The sequence below is a fragment of the Nipponia nippon genome, unplaced genomic scaffold, assembly GCF_047370975.1.
Source record: "Nipponia nippon isolate SJK-2023a ecotype South Korea unplaced genomic scaffold, ASM4737097v1 scaffold_1, whole genome shotgun sequence".
Classification (NCBI taxonomy): domain Eukaryota; kingdom Metazoa; phylum Chordata; class Aves; order Pelecaniformes; family Threskiornithidae; genus Nipponia; species Nipponia nippon.
In genome coordinates this window covers 40,175,306-40,195,062 of record NW_028262290.1, presented here as the reverse complement: position 1 = coordinate 40,195,062, position 19,757 = coordinate 40,175,306, and the positions used below count along the sequence as shown (strand labels likewise).

The 19,757-nt window shown below is 41.9% G+C and overlaps 2 protein-coding genes across 16 annotated transcripts in view; one reads left to right on the top strand and one right to left on the bottom strand.

The window, feature by feature from the left end:
• The window catches only part of CLVS1 (clavesin 1), a 106,223-nt gene extending 91,427 nt beyond the window's left edge, over positions 1-14,796 (top strand). Inside the window, exon 6 of the mRNA XM_087752672.1 lies at positions 13,560-14,796. Within this exon, the coding sequence (XP_087608798.1) occupies positions 13,560-13,647 (88 nt within the window). The 3' untranslated portion in view covers positions 13,648-14,796. The remainder of the gene's footprint in view (positions 1-13,559) is intronic.
• The window catches only part of ASPH (aspartate beta-hydroxylase), a 117,785-nt gene continuing 112,816 nt past the window's right edge, over positions 14,789-19,757 (bottom strand). For all 15 annotated transcript variants that reach the window (XM_087752574.1, XM_087752521.1, XM_087752529.1 and 12 more), the window contains one exon: positions 14,789-19,065. In XM_087752574.1, the coding sequence (XP_087608700.1) occupies positions 18,915-19,065 (151 nt within the window). In that variant the 3' untranslated portion in view covers positions 14,789-18,914. The remainder of the gene's footprint in view (positions 19,066-19,757) is intronic.

Sequence of the window (19,757 nt, the reverse complement as noted above, 5' to 3'; positions counted from 1 at the left end):
TCCCAGATATCACTGCAGGTTTACCTGCCCAGTAATTAGCTGCAGGGGAAGGCAGTGCTTATTAGAGGTGGATTTACCCCAGAGGCTGGGGGGACCGTGGTTGTTCCCCCCGCCCTGGAGCACTGTCCCGCTGTGTGACAAGGTGCAGGGTTGCAGGTTGCCCCTCCTGGCTCTGCAGCCACTTGCTGTAAAGCCATACAAGCACATCCTCGCTACAGCTGCCACTGGGCCAGTGCTGTGTTAAAGCTTTCTTAATCTTGGAGCTCAAAGCTGCTAGAATAGCTTGGAGTCTTGCACTGTGACCACAGAGAAATGCCTCTGTGAAACGTAGTACTGCCATCCTACACCTAGACAGAAGCTCACCCTGGGCACAACCTACTCCAAATATAGTGTCTAGCAATTTTAGTAGCAGAGATGCTGAGAAATCAAGATAGGAATTATAGATCTGGCAGAAAAATGCCAGGAAATGGAATCAGAGAATAACTGACAAAAATAATACTTTTGTAGCCACTTAATCTGTGTTAGAAAATGAATGCAGAGGGGGAGAAAGAGGGCATTTTCAAGATGTGCCAGAGATCAAACTGAAGTCATCACCTGGAAATTAAAATAAGTCTTAAAATGCAGACCAGAAGAAAATATGGCACGAAGCAGCAACAGAAGCAAGTGAGGCTGGAGCAGGTACGTGCCCGTACGTTTTCTTCAGGACTGACAGCAGTGCTTTGGCTCCTGTCACCAGGGCAGATGCACATAAATTGAAACAAGGTCACCTGAGAGTTGTGAGGAGGGTGAGGAGAGCGGAGAGCATATTTTTCCAGCAAGAATCTATGGAAAATAGTGGTTTGTTCAGCCTCACAGAGCAAAGGTTGAAATGGATATGTTTGTTCTCTACAAATACAAGAGGGAATAAAAACTGGGGAGACAGAACAGGTATTTGAAAAAAGGGACAACTTAGGCAGGAGATCAAGTGGATATAAGCTGGCCAAAGTATACCTTGGCTGCAAATTAGAAGAGTAGGTTTGCTAGGCATCAGAGGAGTGAGTTACTGAAACAGCTTGTCAGTATGACAACCTAACTGATACACAAGTGAAAAGTCTGATATAAGGTGGCTACCAGTGGTCACAGGAGACTAGATTTGCCCCTCAGAGTCTCATTAGGTTCCGATTTCTGCTCCCCTTAACAGCAATGGGACCAGAACATTATCTTCTCCCCAACCACAGGCAGGGGTGGTTTTTTCTGTGACTTGAAATTGCACAAGATTTGTTCTGAAAAAAGAGTCCTTGTTTACTTCAGAGAATGAAGAAGTTGTAGATGGGGAAAGGATTGAAAATCCTCTTAGAAAAAAACTGCCACTAACTCTAGTTAGCAACATGATCTTGAAAATCTTGAGATTTGACAAGTTTCTATAATATGGAAAATCTTTAATCAAAACCATTGCAATTGTCATTTTCCCACCAGTGGCCACACGAAGCCCCACTGGGGCAAAATCAAAACAGTGGAAATTGCACTCCCATCTGCAGTATTATCTCACACCCTGGGAAAAATCCCAGAACCCAAGTACTGTATGAACAGATGGGAAACAAAGCAGAACAGCTGATGACTCCACATAATGAGTCTTAATAGCCAGGGGAAAAAAAAAAAAAAAAGCAACAATAACAAAAATCCATTCAGAATATATCTGTTTATTAAGATTCAGCTCAGTGAAGTTTGAAATGGGCAAGGTAATAAACATGCAAACCAGCATTAATACAGTAATAGCAAAGTCAGTTCAATCTGAGAGTTTGGCCACATCCATTTGATAATCCTGGGAGCAGCAATGGCAACAGACGCTTCCCCTGTCTTGGGCCATCTCTTCTGAAGGGTCTGCATCCACACAGGGAGCCTCTCACTTACGAGCTGTGGGATTTGAGAGCAATGTAAATGGTGTGAAAATTCGGAGCCCAGGGAAGAAAATCACCTCCCTTTCAGCTGTGGCCAAACCTTCTGTGAGCCCTGATGGTCAGAAAGGGGCCTTAGGTTGCTTTAGTCAACAGGGAGCTAACACAAAAGCCAAGCATTTGCCTGCGGCACTCATGCTGGATTTTGTTGATAAGCTGTTGTTTTTGGGAACAGCTGGAGGTTTTATCTGGGTGTGCAGTATAATGAATAGTTATGGTGGATGGTTAAGCCTAGCAGTTAAAGAGTCAAGAGACTGCTCTCAACTGTGCCAGTAGGGCATAGTCTTTTGGCTGGCCACAGTGGGAGAAGCATGCCTGTATTTATTTGGGTACGTAACCGCAGTGAGCGAGCATCCCCATTTGGAGAGATGGATTCAGTGACTGGGGAACATGTGAAGGAGCTCAGTTCTTTGAAGAGTTTCCCTTTTCCCCAGTGTCACCCTACTCTTACGCTTGGGTCCAGCAGCAGCAAGTAACCTGCAGTAGCACGTTGCCTCCCTGTGACTTGCTTTTCTTTACAAGATCTGCCTTTCTGCAGCTGCATCTGGGTCACTTCTTGATGTCTGAGCTTGATCTTCAGTCCAAGTGACAAAGACTGTTCTCTGCCTTTGCTTGTTCCCTGCGCAGTCACCAAGCACAGCCTGGGAGATGACTGTTCCTTCTCACTCCCAGGCATCAAAAGAGCGCTCGCTTTTAACCTGCTGCCAGTGCAAACAGGTCTGAAAACCTAGTGCAATTTAAAATTGCCCTGCAGAGAAAAGAAATTTTACCTAACAGCTACATATATATTCCGACTAAACAACCTGTGTTTTTGAATCAGATTTATTTAATCAAAGTTTAATTTAGGATAACTTTAATCAAATTTGGTGTTAAAAATTATTCTTAGGATAATATGGATTGCAAGAGCACTACCGTCACCAAGTCAAGCTCATTAGAGACTCAGGAAATTCAGAGTTAGGGTAAAACTTTTAAAGTAAAACTTTTAAAGTAGGGACAAGCACGCTAATTTTGAAAGTGTACAATTCGTGCATCAAGACACCATTAAATTTTCCTGCTGTGAAGTAGAAACTTGAGCACCTAAAGATGTGATGACCTGCCTAGTCGTTCATCAAAAGTCCCTGTATTAGGCATTTTGAAAATGCAGCGAAAAAAACTGTTGGAATGCATTGCCCCACGTTGTTGAGTCAGAGCATGTGGATTTTTATGTCCTAGATTAGAATGAAAGGATTTCAAAGTACAGATTAGGGTTTGCCATTATTGCCTCCTGATGCGTGCATTTTCACAAGGACTGATCTTCAAATGAACTTGTTGCTGAAACTAATTGTTGGTTCTCAGAAATGGGATCCTGCTCCCAGAAAGAAGGGTATCACAACTGGTAGACACTAACGCCAACTGGAACAGTTTTAGATCCAAAAGGGGCCATTCGTGGGGGTGACATATGTAAGGGTTTTATTTATTCAGACTGGTTCCTCCATATGCCCAGCTGGGCTGTGCAAGGCAGACCTTTCTAGTTGTTATCCTTGGTGTGACCTTAATGTTCCTTTGCCATATGTTTCTGCTTTTATGGGTCATGTTTTATGTCGGTTCACAGTCATCACCAATTTATTGCAGAAATAGTAAAATACCAGCAAATAAAAATCGGTATGAAAATGTGTGAAAACTTCTCACTACCCATGGATGGCACCTGTGTTGCTCTGCTTGTAGCTGGGGTGTATTTCCACATGTTCTGGGGAAAAAAGGGAAAGACTTCATGTAAGCTTTCGGTTAAAGTACCTCTATAAGATGTGAACCTATGGCGCAAGAGTTATATTCACTATTTTATTATTAATTATTTCAAACGAGAGAGAATTTCTGAATGCTTCTGTGGAAACGCTTCCCCCATACGCAGATTATGAATGAGGCATGTCTTGATAGTAAAGCAGGTGTCCCAGGGACATGCATATCACATAATGTATGCATTATCTAGCAACATAGATTATTAGCTGTTGAACAGTTTTATAGCTTTTGACCGGAATTCTGCTAATACATCAGAGAGAAATGGAAAGGAGCCGGTGGATCTGGCACATTAGCAGGTCCCAGGGAGGGTACAGGGGAGATGGTGCAGAATATCCTCAGAAGCGAGAGAAGCCAAGGAGGGGATCAGAGTCGCAAAGCCACAGCTGAACCAAGGAGGGACGGGTAGCTTGGTGCTGGGGGTCCCCTGGGGCAAGGCAGGAAATCGGTTGATCTCTAGAGGGCATTGACAGCATGGTTTTCATCTGCTTACAGCACTCAATTAGCAGTGACCAGTGCATGGGTGCACAAATGCAGGCTGGAGGTGGGAATGGCAGAACCAGTGCTGTTCAGGCTGCCTAAAATACTGCATTGTAAATTATGTCTTCAGCTGGCTATAAATTTGCCAAAAGTTTAGTAGTTTAGTAGTTTAGATTAGAGACATGACACTTAATAAAACAAATGGTTTTACACTGCTTATGTCTTTTGCTGCCCTGTGAAAAAATCCACCTACATCTGGCTGAGTTACAAGCCTTTGAAAAGGCAATTCACACATGCTTTGCAGAAACATATTTAATTTTAGCATTTAATGACCCCAAGGATTGCCTCATGCTTTACCTTGGCCTCCCAGCATAAATAAACTTGTTCAGCTTGAGTTGATGGTTCAATGTTCACAACACGCATCTCCTGTCTAGGCTGTGGGGTGCAGAGGGCTTTCGTAATTACAATTTTTACTTGTGATCACAACTTTCCCTGCACTAGGCCAGGCTGAAGCAAGACATGGAGCTGGGATTTGGAAGACTGACACCTCGTGCTCTCGGAGCTGCATCCTCCCCGCTGTTGGCAGGAGAATTTGAGAGATGAGGATTCAGCAGTGAATCCAGCTGGGATACTGGGAACTGGGGTCACTGGGATGGGAGCCCCAGGGCGGGCTGAAAGATGAGGCAGGCATAAAGGACTGGAAGCAGCTGGGCTAGGAAGCCCACTTGGTGGGCAAGCAAATGGGGATGCTTAGGGAGAGGGCTGATGGAGACCAGGAATGATCCTTTGGTTAAGCCTGTTGGGTGCAGTCCTGGAGAAGCAGATCCTGCTCTGTCTCTCTCCCCGAGCCCCTGCGTTGGCGTGGCAAATCGCTTAAACCAAACTTCACACAGATGGTCAGATTGCACGTTGCTTATTTTCAGCCTGCCAAGCTATAAACTCTGGGGTCTAATTTCCAGAAATACTCAGCACTCACCTGCAACAGAAATCAATGGGACATGTGCTTTGAACACACAAGCTGCCATGTAATGCTGAGCGCTCTGCAAAATCAGACTCTCAGCTCTGGGAAATGGGCACCCCATGTTAGAGGAATACTTGGACCCTAATCTCACTGTGCTTCTGCTCTCCTCATGCAAAATGGAAATGAAAAAAAAAAAAACAAACCCCACAGTAGTGCTATGGCAGTAAATGAATTAACATTTAAGAGGCACACAACTACTGTGTTGATGAACTCCACAGAAAAGCTCAGGAGGGAATTAACAAAGGCTATCTTCAGAGCAGGCTTGGAATAATATGCAGCAAATGTGTCACAGAGCCACATGCTGAACCACTAGAAGAAAGCCACTTATTAGCTGGGCACTATCTACCCTGAGCACTGAAGGAGGAAAGAGCTCTCCAAGAAAGAACAAAGTGTGTTCCCGGGGCTGGGGCGCGATGCGGGGGTCACAATGCCCCCACGTTCCCGGCCAAGTGGCTGCTGCTCTCACAACCTACATTTTGGCTTTGCCTGCTGTGGCAGTGTGTGACTTTCCAGCCTAAATAGTACATCTGCAGGTTGCTTTCATGCTGCAGTGCTGTTCTCGCTAAGAACAGGAAACTTCGGATGTAGGGCAGGGGAGTAAGAAGACTGACACCCTTTGCTCTTGAGGCTGCGTCTTCCCTGTTATTGCCACGCAGAAGTAAAGAGACTATGATTCAGTGGCAAACCTGGTTGGGATACTGGGAACTGGGGTTACTGGGATGGGACCAAAAAAGGCAGGCTGAAGGACGAGGCAGTGATAAAGCACTGGAGTGCCTGAGCAAAGGGACTGGCAGGTGTTGGGCTAGGAAGAGCACTTGGTGTGCAAGGAAATGGGGATGAGCACGAAAAGCTTGAATGCTGATGACAGGAGTGCGCGTCTGTGTTTGCGTAATATTCATAAAGTGGGAGAAGGAAATTTTCTTCATTACTTGGCCTGTATTTCTTTTGTTTGGATATAATATAAATTATTTTCTTCATTACTTAGCCTGAATTTCTTTTGTTTGGATCTCATATTCTGCGCAGTCTCACTGAATCTGCTGTAAATTAGTGCTGACTGCTGCTGTAGTGTTGTCTCTATTTGGCCTCATGACTAGGCTTACCTTTTGATGGGTCACTTATTGCACCCCAGGGGCTTAAGGGTCTTCCAGGAACTGTGGAGGAGTCAGTTTATAGCAGAGAAAGGAAACGGAAAGGACAAGCTCTCACCCACGCCTTTCCCCTGCCCTGGACTTAGGATGTGACCGAGGCAAGATCTTGGCACAGAAAGTCAGAAGCACTTAAGAGCAGGAGATATCAGGCACACCAACACTGATAAATCAAAAAAAGACCAAGGTGTGCATCTTAATTCCAGGGTTGGTGGCACAGACCAACTCCTGTCTGTATTGCTTGGGGATAGCCTCTGCTAGAGGAGCCTGGCTGCATTTGCCCTGCATAGCCCCTGGCTCTTGCTCTCCTCTGGGTCCCAGTGGCCGTAAGGTGTAAGGCTGTATGTGCTATGCCAAATACTTAAGAATTTCTGTATGTTTTCGCAGTTCAGAGTGTCTGCAGTAAGCTGAGAGTTGTGCCATAGCCCACCGGAGAACTGTTTTTACAGCACATGCCAAGGGGTATGCGCTGCACCCCCTGGGGTGTGGGGCTAAGGGATGTGCTGGGACAGGGTGCACAGCCAGCCGGGCCATGGTTAGAGCCAAAAGCAGCACAGTGTCATCCTTACGGCCCTTTGGTGCAGACCCTGCAGTGAGCTGTGCCCAGGGTTTGCGGTGGGGAGAAGTAGCTGGGGCCAGCTGCCGGGAGAGCAGGGGCATGAAGATTGCTGGCAGGCACAGGGAGGACAAGGAGTCTCGTGCTGGGGGTCACTCTGTGGCAGTCACCTCTTTAGTGGTGTAGATGCAGTCACAGAGACTTCTTCGCACATGCAGTTAAGCACAGATTTGGGCCACGGTTGTCCCTGGCTTTGATGTGCCAAGACTACTCAGAGACCTTTCCCTAGGATGTGCTAGCCATCAGGCAGAAAGATGGTCACTGCTGCCACCGTGGCCACAAAGCCAGCTCCTGTTTGGGAAACACAGCAGCTTGTCACCATTGTCCTGTGGGCTAAGCACTGGGCTGACAGAAAGGTTAAGCCAGAGTTTTCATGCTGTTTTACCCCCTGACTCACCACATCGGTGGATCGCTTAACCAGCTCAGCTGTGCCCCTAGACACAGATGCTGCTTCATCTCTTTGAAATGCTGCAGTTGGTGTATCAAAGCTGCCCCTCCGGGCAGGTCTCCGCAGCACAAGGATGCGCTGTCTTACTGCAGAGCTGTGAGGCAGCACAAGTGCAGAAGCTGTAGAGTTGCATTAGCGAGAGATTTCAGCAGGGCTTATTAGCCTGGGCAGAGAGCCACACTTCACAGCTTCTGTGCTGGAGTTGTGCACCGCTGAGCAGAGCTTGCCTGCATCTGCTTGCACCACCTGCGGGAGCATACATGTCTTTCAAGATGCCTTGCCCATGCATTTCATTTTCAAATGCTTTAAATACTAAAAGAGTACATTTTACGACAATTACTTCACAGCTGCACATCTGAATAGTTTCTGTAATACCAGGGAAAAAATCCTTGTTTTTCGCACCTGATGAAGACATATTCTTGAGGTATGTTGCAGAGCACACTCTGGGGTGCTGCACCCTCCTCTGCAGCCTGATGGGGAGGGAGGAGGGCAGAGAAAGAAATGCCCCTCAGACCTTTTCGATACAAAAAGTCAGGGGTGTGATTTTAAAAAAATGCTTATTATGTTCTGTAAAGGGAATGAATAATTGGGAGATGAACAGCCCTGAGGTGGTGAAATGGAAAGGGAATTAGAGGGAAATGAGCAGATGGGAGGTGAGAAGTAGATGAATAGAGACACATGATGTGATCTGATTGACTGGCTGCAGGGTGTCACTCCGAGAGCTTGAAGCCTCTTGCACTTGGGGAAAAAAACATGCCACCCTCCTTCTTCCTCCACAAAACCCTCCAAAGGAAGCCCAGCACAAATGTAATATGTCCTTGCTCCTGTGGGCTGCAGCACATCAGCATTGCTGTGATGAAAAGCATAAAATGAGGGATCAGAGAACTGAAAGATGTCTTTTAAGGCAAGCATGCCATGATATGCTGGCAGTTACTGCTAGCTCAGTGCAGGATTTAGGTATTTTATTTTTTATGGGAAACAAAACTGATACCCAAGAGGCTTCAGTTCCTGTGAGCTGATTCACTCCAGCTGTACTCTGACAAGAGCCTTCTGAAATCAGTGCAAGAAGGCCTGCATCCAGTCTTCTTACGTGGTTTTTGACTGAATTTGAGATAGTTGCATTAAAATGACCACACACACATAAAGCCATCTGCTCTCTTAGATATTGATGTACATACCTATGCAGTGCTGTCATTTGAAATTTATGGCTGACCTGCTGGAGAAACAGCTGGATAGTGTTGATTTTCCAGACTTCCAAATATTCTTGCTGAACAGTAAAACAACCATGGGGGGTTTGATTGATGCTTTAAATGGAGCACACTCAAATGGTAGCTAGGCTTCAGAAGTGAGACTAAGAATTCATTTTTCTTTCCATTTTCATTTTGCTCTCCTAAGCACGGTTATCTAGCCTTGGAAACTAGCCTAGAAAAGTCTATGGGCATTGACTTGTCTGTTAATTACTTCAGACTTAGTTCCCAGCCCATGGTGATCACGTTGTACTTTTACAGGAGCTAAGTCTCCCACATGTATCATGTTAAAGACAGACCTGCATGGGGTCTGCCAGCTCAGGGCCTTACACAGTGATCTTATCTGTGTGGTACAATTGTCTACCTGTGTTTAAAATTTAACTCAGCCAGATACCCCACACCCAAGCATCTTCCAAACTGGCTACTGAGAATTTTTAGCTGAGAAAGCAAGAAAGCCAGAAGGCTTTGAATTCAAATATACTCATTTATAACTCCAAAGTTGCAGCACACGCAGGACATCTGCCTTATTTCTGGTGAGTATTGAAGGTAATACAGTGTGAGGCAGTCATGGCTATAATATATAGAAAACACTGCCTCCTAAATTGTGGAACTTGTTCCCCTTGGTGTTAACAGATGGGAACTCATCAGAACAGGGACCTGAATGTAGGTAACCCATGATTCATATGTTTAGAACAGGCCAGATGAATTGCACTCTGACAATGCCATTTATAGCACAGAGTGGCCATTGATGTCTGATGGTGAGACGAATCACAGCACAACTGACTAAACTGTAGTGATATGAGGAGAAGGCCAATGCAATTACTATTTCCTGCTTAGATGATTAGTTCATATCTGGCCCAGGTCAAAATGACTTGGACATGTCTTGAACATTACAAACTAGTTGCATTCGTCCTGCAGAAACAACAGCACAGGTGAGGCTCTTCTGCCTATTTATAGGCACCTTGTATGATTTTAGGCACTGTGATGTTCTCTTGGCTTCCATCTGTTATTCCAGAAGGACATGAGTCCTCTATAAGTCTCCTATAAATCCTGGGTCATAACAGTCAGCCATGGAAGGTTGTCTTGGATACCCTAAGGTGCCTTAAATGGCTGCAGGTATCTACGTTTAGCAGCTGAATGTCATCCACACTGTCAAAGTTGACACGCCAAGGGCATTATGAGCTTGGAAAGAAAATCATTGCCCTGTCAGGATGGAGAAACGTGAATTCAGATGGTTCAGAAAAACTGGTATTTCTGTGGGCACAGAATCACAAAAAGGTTGAAGAAGGACCTCTGGAGATCTACCCAACGCTCTGCTCAGAGCAGGTTGCCCAGGACTGCATCCGGATGGATTTTCAATATCTCTAAGCATGAAGACTCCACAACCTCTCTGGGCAACTTGTTCCAGTGTTTTTCCATTCCCCCAGTAAAAACATTTTTTCTTATGTTAAAATGGAAGTTCCTGAATTTCAATTTGTGCCCACTGCCTTTTCTCCTGTCACTGGGTATCACTGAGAAGAGTCTGGCTTCATGTTCTCTACTCAACCCCATCAGGTATTTGTACACATTGATATGCAAAGGCAACAAAATAAAAATGCTTTTGTCTGGTGCCACAAACTTCTGCTTGCCACAGGGGACAGAACAGCATCCACAGCATTTACAGGGACAAAGCTTAAACTGAGCTTGGCAAACAAGGAAAGTTCTGTACTGCTTATTTACCATTTTACATCAAAATGGCTTAAACTGTTGTGCAAGAGGGTATTTTGGTGTTTTTAATTGAAAGATGGTTGGAAATTACGAGAACTACTCAGGGCAAAGGTACTTTTCATTTCCATTTATTTTTCAATAGGAGATTAAGGTGGAGTTAGATACCCAAGCACCTTTCAAGAACCATGATCAGATTCTACTTAAAAACTTGAAATGTGATTGTAATGTCCTCTGAAGAAAATGTTAATGCAGGTAACAGTAATTTTAAAATAGAAACTAGTCTTAGTCCTAGGTTCAATACTAGAGTCAGCATACAAAACCCCTTAAATATTGTGTAAACTTACACATACCTAGAATACGACTGCTTTCCTTGAACTGAATATGTGTTCATATTCACAGATACACAATGTGAATATGTGTTCATATTCACAGATACACAAAAGCAAGATGAAACCAACATACAGGGTGCATTCTTTCAAATAGTATTATTTGTCTTATGTTAATTGCTACAGCCACAAAATATAGTTACCGGTCAGTTGAAAATGCTTTCTACAATGCTGGCCTATTGCAAATCATCTTTTCTCTGTCATTAAATAAAGTATAGCTGTAGAATACACATTTGAGGATGTTCTAGGCCAGTAAAACATCTCTCTCACACTGAGTTATTACATTAGATTGTGAGCTGCATTGATATATATTTCCAAAATTCTTTTCTGAGCATCTACATTTTTAATATTTACCATAAATTAAGAATATGAAAAAAATATTTTAGAATCTTGTTGAGAATTGAGTAATTTTCTCTTTCTCCTACTTAAAATTTAAGTTAAAAACAAAACTGGAAACATTTTTCAGCAAATGAAAAAGTGATGCATTTGGAAATGGAAATCCAAACACAATAGCAAGTCCTTTATTGTGGTATCTTGGAAAATAGAGATGGCTGTTCAAATCACTACTGTGCCCTTCAGACAGATGTCTGAACTGCTTATTTTAGGATAGGGGGCTAAGCAGCTTCTAGCAGACAAGGAAAAGAGATTGTTGGTGCAGAGCTTGGCAGATACTAAAATCTCAGCTGGATCCCTCTTCATGTTATTCAGAAGGGCTGGGCATAGCATTTGAATCATTTGGCATCTTGAATTTGGAGGTCAGGTGGGCTGCAACGCATTTACTTGATGCTCTTTGGGCTCTCTGTGAAGAGGAGCAGCATGGGACCTGCATACAGAGTTTGGGATTATGTTGCTCCCAACCTGGTGGGCATCTGAGTACCAGTACAGGGGAGAAACTGGTATCTTGCTGTTACAGATGCAAGAATTTTTTTTTTTTGTGTAATGAGTTGAGAGCAGAGATAATCAGCAGTGATTACAAAAGGCAAAATTATGAGAGTTTTCACATTTAACTTAGAGCAGAAACTTTCCGCTGTATGCTGGCAAATGCTGCAATGAATCTGCAACTTCTTATATTCATTGTAGGGCAGCGGGCCAGACAGAAACAATACATTGGTGACAAGTATTAATCAGGTACTATTTCATAATAATTTAATCTGGTAGTCCAGAAAAGAAAATAAAAACCTGTTGATGTTGCGATTTGAATCCATTCTGTATCACTTTCAAAGCCACATGATTAGTTTTTGCTGGCACATAGTAGAAGTATGTAAATTGTCATTTTGCATAATCTCCTGAATCAGCTGCTTTTCTATATTAAAATGTAGTCATAAACATTATGCATATCACATTACTGTAAAAAATACACAGTAAAAACATTTGGGCAAACATATTTTCTTTGAAGATTTTGGCATAAAATCTTCCCATTGAGCATCCAGTTTTTGTTATCTCTCTTTGGAGATTTTTTTTTAATAACAAATTTTTGTTATGCTTTAATGAAAGCTCCAGGCAGAAGAAAAATAATCATACAAGTTATTCACAGTCACGGTATTCAGTCCTGATCAAGTACTGCAGTACCAAAGGATGCAAGTTATTAATGATTCTTATCAAAAGAGAAGTGATATCTAACCTCTTGAAATAGCTAAAGCTTAAATTGAGGTTACCATAATGAACAACTGGGAACTACAAACACATCCTGTAGGGAATGAGAGCTACCCCTAATTCTAAAAGCTATCCATGAGAAAGCTGGCTCTTTCAAATGATACTAGGCACTATGCAAATGCCTGGGCTGGATGATTCTACGCCTACCTTTGAAAAAGTTCCCTTTTTAAAAGTTCCCAATTTGCAGAGTGATTTTGCTCTAAAGCTCGTTGCCCACTCCAAACTGGGAGACAACTCCTAGCCCAAACCAGAGAAAACGGAGGATAACAAATCTCTGTAACAATAAACTCATCAGTTCCTCCTTTCATAGCTCAGTGAGCAAACACTGGAGCACGCAGACCTCAGAAAATGTGATAGTCTTGAATATTCCCACTAGTTTAAGCCCATTCAGCTTTTGTCACTGCAAGAAATCATGATGCTCCACTTTCTCTAGTGTTCACTCATTTTTTATGTGTTGAGGTTTTTTTGTCCATTAGCAGCAAAGGATAAACTGCGCTTCCCACCTTGAAGACAGAAATTAATTTAAAATGGACTAGCCCTGAATAAAGTTCTCCTTCAGAGGTGTAGACAAGGAGATAAAGATAAATTGCAGGACTGGGCACACCAGAAGCTCCTTCGTTGTCATTTTAATTCTGGCTCCTTTATTGATCTTGGGTAAAACTCATGAAACTTCTGCCCCTTAAACTCCTACATCAGTAAAATGTTATTTATCTACTTGTCTTTCTTGAGATTTGTAACAAGCATATGCTGAGACTCTCTCCTGCAAGCGCTTGTACAAATGACTTTGCTTATGCAAAGTATTGCAGTAAGCAGTTGCAGAAGCAGTTTTGCCCAGGAAGACATTAAGGACCAACAGATGTCATGGTATCTCAGGATCAGGCCTTTAAGTTGCTGAGTGCATCCAGCATTACGGAGAGTAGCTAAGTGCTAAATCCTTTGACAGCATTTGAGACGTGCCGTGAGTCACATTTCTGTTCATATTCAAAGGAATGCTTCTCAAATTCCTTATGCATTCCACAGAAAAGAAATAAGAAGCCATAAAGTTGAAAAAGGACAAAAGCAAAAATCATAAAATGAAGCAAAAGGACTCCAGGAAGGTGAGTGCTCTTGCAGCAGCCTTTGCTAGCATGCGTGTCTTCTTGCTTTCAGGTCCCAGTCTGTGGTGGAAGCCGGCACGCTGAAACACGAAGACCAGGGGGAAAGCGAGAACACCCAGCCACTGCTGGCTCTGGACTGAGCTCCCACACGCCCAACACAGACAGATACATTAACAGACTTCCACCGTACCAGAAACCCGCAGAGCACGCCGCACACACACACACACATGCGCGCGCACATTTTGCTTGAGAACAAGTCCTTCATGTTTCCTGAGCAAGTAACAACCACCACCAGCTATCCGTCCATGTGGCCAACGCTGAACAAAAACTGAGAAATTTCTATTGATGCAGGAGTCTGTCCATATACAAAGAATTTCTTTCTTTTTTTTTTTTTTTTGACTTACGACATTAAAATATTGGAAATGATGGGACTGCATTCGCTGTTTAAAGAAACCAGGGTGTGTCAGTAGAAGTTTCCCTTGAAGCCTCCAGCAGGGATGCTTGGTTTTATAGAAGCAAAGGTTAAATGTGTTTTAAAAAACTGCATCTAACTTTGCACTGTAATTAGCAGTTTAGTCCAGCTCAGAGGGCAGAAATAGCAGCATCTATTGCTCAAGTTTTACAGGAGGATTTTGCATTAAGAAAAAAAAGAAAAATCAGTGCCAGCATAATGCCATTCAACACGAGACTTTGTGACTGCCTCATCCATGCTGCTTATAGGGGGTCACTTATTTCAGTATCTAGCAAAAATTATTCTTAACTTTTGAAGCCCTTATAAAACTGTCAGCTAACTGGAATGTGCTGTGTGGGCAGCAGATGCACACAATTTGAAATGCAATTATTTAATTTTAACGATGTGTTTTTCCACAGGCGACTCGGGAGCCTATTAGCTGTGTGTATGTGCATGTGTGTGCGCGTGAAGGGGGGGTGCTAGGGACACCCATTGACACATTCACCAGTGATTAATGGTTCAATCCAGATTGTTTCATTTAGGTCACAACTGGAAATGAAAGCTCTGCAGAGCCATTTACCCCCTTCCCTCCTGCAGTCAAAGGTGTAGCCAGAACGGTATGCTGATTGCAGATGCGGGCCATGGTTAAAATGAAAAAGGAAAACTTAGAATTAATTATTCAGTACCAGCTTCTGCTAGAAGGAAATGTGGAAGAACAGAAGAACTGAAATGCCAAAGATCAGTTTATTTCTCTCTTTGCTCTAACAACAAAGAGAGTCCCATCCCTTCATTGAAATGGAAACTGGATTAAGAAATAAAAGAAAAAATCGTTATCAAATTGCATGTGCAGTGACTTTATTTCCTAAAATGGTTACAACCACTGTACACACTTTTAGTCTTCAATTAAATTGCCATACTTTGACAATTTACTAGAACAAGCGGTTGGCAACAACATATCAAAGGTAGCAGTGTAAACCACATATATAAAATGAGATGATAATGGGCACACGAGATTTTAAGGTGCCTCTGGAACATCCACTGAATTCCTAAGTGATACACTGAAGCGATGATATAGTTCAACTGGACACGGTCAGCCCTAACAGATGGAGTCACAAAATACAGCCTTTATCTACAACAACATTTTATGCCTTCACAGGGCAGAAAGAACATCCTGCCAGATCCTATCAACACACCTGGGATTTACCCGGTAGTATTTGTACAGAATAGCCTCATTCAGACTAACCTTCTGCAGCAGCATGTCACTGATACAAAGCCTGGCCTCCATGATAGAAAGCGGGTCTTTAAGGCATGGGTGGTCCCAGCAAGGCAACACAGGAGTCAGAAAAAGAAGCAGAAGCTTGCAGGAACATTAAACAAATAAGACAACTGAGCCCATTTATCTTTGGGATTTCTTCCATTCCCCTTCCCCTGGCATTACCAGAAGACTAGGATGTCAACTCCTGCTAACAGCACACAGCTCCCTTCCCTTCCCTGGGCTCCCAAAGACTTGCAGACATTTGCATTTGTCACAGAGAATTTACTTAAAACAGAAAGTAAAAAAACAAACAGACAAAAAAAGACAGACATTGGCTATTATACTACAGCATTAATGAAGGAATACTTTGGTTTACAATTTTTCTCTGTTAATACACTTACCTCCACTGCCACTGAATCTTTGTGATGACCTGTTACAATCATTGTTCATTCAAGTGGGACTTGTTCTGCCCAAGAAGTGCAAATATCACTGAAATCTAGTCCTTGAGGATTAAACCTCGTAGAAGATTAGAATTATTTATTCTCTTTAGCTGTGACATGAATAAATACATATGTTGCCTTGTCTCTAACTGTATGATGCCTGTATTTAACTGTAGGATCTTATACAGACTCTGTGCTTGCAAGCAAGGTAACTACAGGCAGGAAGGAATCGACCTCCTAACATTGTGCCGAGTACGTACTGCCTTACAAACAGGAGATTGTATCACCCTTCTCTGTCATTTCCCTCTGTAAATAAATTGCAATTGTTCTCCATTTAAAAAACATTTCCATTCACTTCTTCCATTGGCATTTCCAATGTTGAAAAACTTTTTCAAGATGAAATACTGGTTGGCAAAGAAGGAATACCTAAAATAATATACCACTTACTCACTGCGTAATTTTTGTAGTTTGATCTATCTATCTATCCTCTCCATGTATATAGCTAATCCAGCAACTGTACCTAACAAAAAGATATGCTCTCAGCTCCTTGACAGACGGGCACAGAGTAGATTCACTTCAGAGCTGCAGGAGCTATTCATAATACACCTTGTCATATTCAAGGCACTTAAGATTTTAAACGGCCAATATGTCACTAACAATTTAATAAACACTGCTACTCTGGCACACACACATCTTGGGTAGATTACTTTTATCTATTTGCCAATTTTATTTATTTGCCAGTCAGAATAGGAAAGGATAAAGTATGAGCCTTCAAAGGAACAATGAAACAATCTGAAGGATGGCATGGATTTTTAGAAATAAAGCTCCAAAGTTTTTACCACTCCTTTAGTATTTACTCTGAGCTATAGAAACTAAAATGCAACATTAATAAAAATATTCCTAAACCACAAATTTTGGTTTCAACAGTACTTGATTTCTTCTTATAAATTATGTCTTTATTTTACAGAATAGTTTATAATTTGTACTGCTTGATCACTTTACAGAGATACAAACTATAGCCTCTGACTTAACAACTACCAGGAGATTTAAAACAGTTTTTTACTATGACCCCCTCCCCCCCCCATAACAAGTACTTTATTTCCAGTTTTGCACATGATTCTCCTAAAACTCTCCAAAACTATTTTTATATTTTCTTAAGCATGAAACATAAGTCTTCACTTTTCATGATGATTAACTGACAAGTGTTACTTTCTTGTATATTGTGTATAGTCTCAGTGTTATTTTTGCTATGGACAATACATTAAAGCTTAATTATCATAGCTGTCTAAAACTGACTCTTGATGAGAGAAGGTTTATCAGTTTAATAGTCAAAAAGGAAATTAAAGTGCACACCTCCAGAAACTGGTTACACTAATTTACGGTGCAATCACCATGTGTTACATGGCATTACAAGATTTAATTACCTAGTAAAATACAAAATCTGAAAAGCATTCGGTTTATGGGAATGCAAAGCTCTTATCTGTGTTTTGCTTCAGCAAACATGGCATTCTGGTCATGATACTTAGGTACCATGATGTGGTCTCTGCAGCACAAAACCACTGAACATTAAACAAATGACATGACTGTTCAGTGTCATTTGGACAACAAAGCCAAAGCTGTGGAGACCGAGCAACCTCAGTGTCTCCTTGCTTAGTGTTTGTCTCTCACAACCCTCCGTAATGATGCCAATGCTCTTGACAACCCTGAGCATCCTTGCACACCTATCCACACCCAACTGGTTTTACAGGCCAGTAGGTAACAGCCAGCCATAAACATCACCACTGCAACCTCAGGCCTTCCTTTCCCGTTAGTGTTCTTAGAAGTTAACAGTGGAGGGCCTGGCACCCTCCATCTCCCATTAAACAGTACAGACCCAAAAGACCAGTGAACTGCTTAAATATCCAACCAGTTTTCTTTCTTGAAAATAGGTCTTTATACCATATAGTAAATTCTGCATGGCAAATACAAAGCATACTGTAAACAGTACTGGGATAAGACTACTTCAGCATTATGCCATACATTTCAAGACAAGGAAAACACCGTTAGGTCAATTAAAGGAGCATTCTAGCCCTCAGTAGGATGCTCGCAGCAGAAGTTAATACAAGTTAATAACCTGAAGCTCTTTGTCTGCTCTGCATTCTGGCAGGAAACCAAGTTAGACGTTGTCCTTCTGCCCAAAGTACAAGAAATTCTTCATATATTTTTTTTCTGTTGAATGACCATCCAAGGGCAGCCTAGAAAGAGTCCCTGGAAGGAGGTGCCCCGGACTCTTGCTGGGTAGAAAATGGATATCACAACACAAGCTTTTGTAACGATAGGAGAAACAGCAGTTCATCACATAATCCTAAGGACTGTCAAGCACTTTAAGATCCTAGCCTACAGATGTCACATTTGCTCAACATCTTCCAAAAATCACATTATCAAACTGAAGGTTGCCTGCTAACTAAGAAAACTATGTTGTTTTAGAAGAACAAAGCTTCACTAAGCAGCTAATTATGCAAGTTTCTGTTTGCATTTCCAGGAAGGCAAGAGAAGGCCACACTTGGCAAAAATGAAATCTGTTAATATATAGTGTTTTCCTTCTGCTGATAGCTAGAGATGCACTTATATATATACTGTTTTTTTTAAAAATAGTGGTTGATTAAAGAAGATTTGTTCATAATTATGCTAGAAAAATACAGTTACTCAAGTAGAAAAAAAATACAAAACACACATAACCCATTCACATTATCTACAGTTGATACCATAGGGACATGTTCTATGCCTAAAGCAGCTAACATTACAACTGCATACTGATTTTCAAAGTTGGTTGTGTGCATATGTTTGTAAATATCTTACATGTTGCTTCCCAGATAAAAGCTTAGGAAGTACTTCCCAGATGTAGAATCACAAATCTTGTGCCTGAAGATGGTATTGACTGGTTTTGTACCCATAATACAGGCATAGCAAAAACATCTGCACATTCCTCAGTTTGAAAATCCAGACCTATTGCTCTTTGGCTGACAATATTTGTATTTTCAAACTTGCAGCCAGAAAAACAATACATATCAGTGCTGTATCAGTATGAAACAGAACATGGCTTTTTTTTTTTCCTTCTTTTTTTCCTTTTTTTAAATGAAGTCCTCCGTGATTGCAGAATGTTGTCCTTATCTCTTCTAACCCTTACAATACTTGCATTCTTCGTATGCTGGATAAATTAATCCTATCTGCATACTCCAAAGGGATTAAAGCTCCTCTGCTCCGCACATCAGAAGGCACCCCTTAAATAGCAGGAAGGGTGCGTCTCTCTTGTGCTGTTAGCTCAGGGTGCCACACATCCACAATGAATATCAGGCGGTAAGTTTCAGCATCCTGCCATACTTCATGTTCGAAAGAGTCATCAAAAATCAGAACTTTCCCTTCTTCCCAGGTTCTGCAACACAAAAAAGAACATGATTTAGTGTAATATTTGAAGTGCCGTGGAGCAGGCAAGCTATATATCAGCTCTGAAGATGGCCTTTTACAGTATGTATTCCACAGTCAAGATCTCAGTACCTAATATAAAGAGATTGGAATATTAGAATGTTAATTGAAATAAACTACAGAAAGATCGGTCTAATGGACCTTCATGTTTCTGAGGGATTGTTTCTTCTCACTCCGCATAGTTATGTCCACATGTGCCCACATAGACATTCAGACATTTGCAATATTTGTTATACACTTAAAGAGTTGAGTCCCATAAGCAGGGAGCATTCATCAGGCTTACAGGTATAACGCTAGTGTAGTAACAAACTTCTCTGCTTTTCTAATCAGATAAATCCATAATGAGTAATGCAAATTGAGGGAATGACCAGCAATATGGTCATATGGTTTGAAAATAAATTACATTAAATCAAGCTGCTTTTTCTAAAAATCAGAACAACAGAATTAGGCCCTGATCATGCTTAAAATTTCAGGGATATTAACAGTCTTGTCCCATAAATCCATTCAAAGCACAGAGTCTAAAGATTTTTCTTCAGAGGAAAGTTGCAATGCCATAGTGTACACTGGCTTAACTATACTAATAAAGCTGAACTGGAACGATGAAACCATGTAACTTGAAGTCCCTCTGCTTGCCAAGTACTG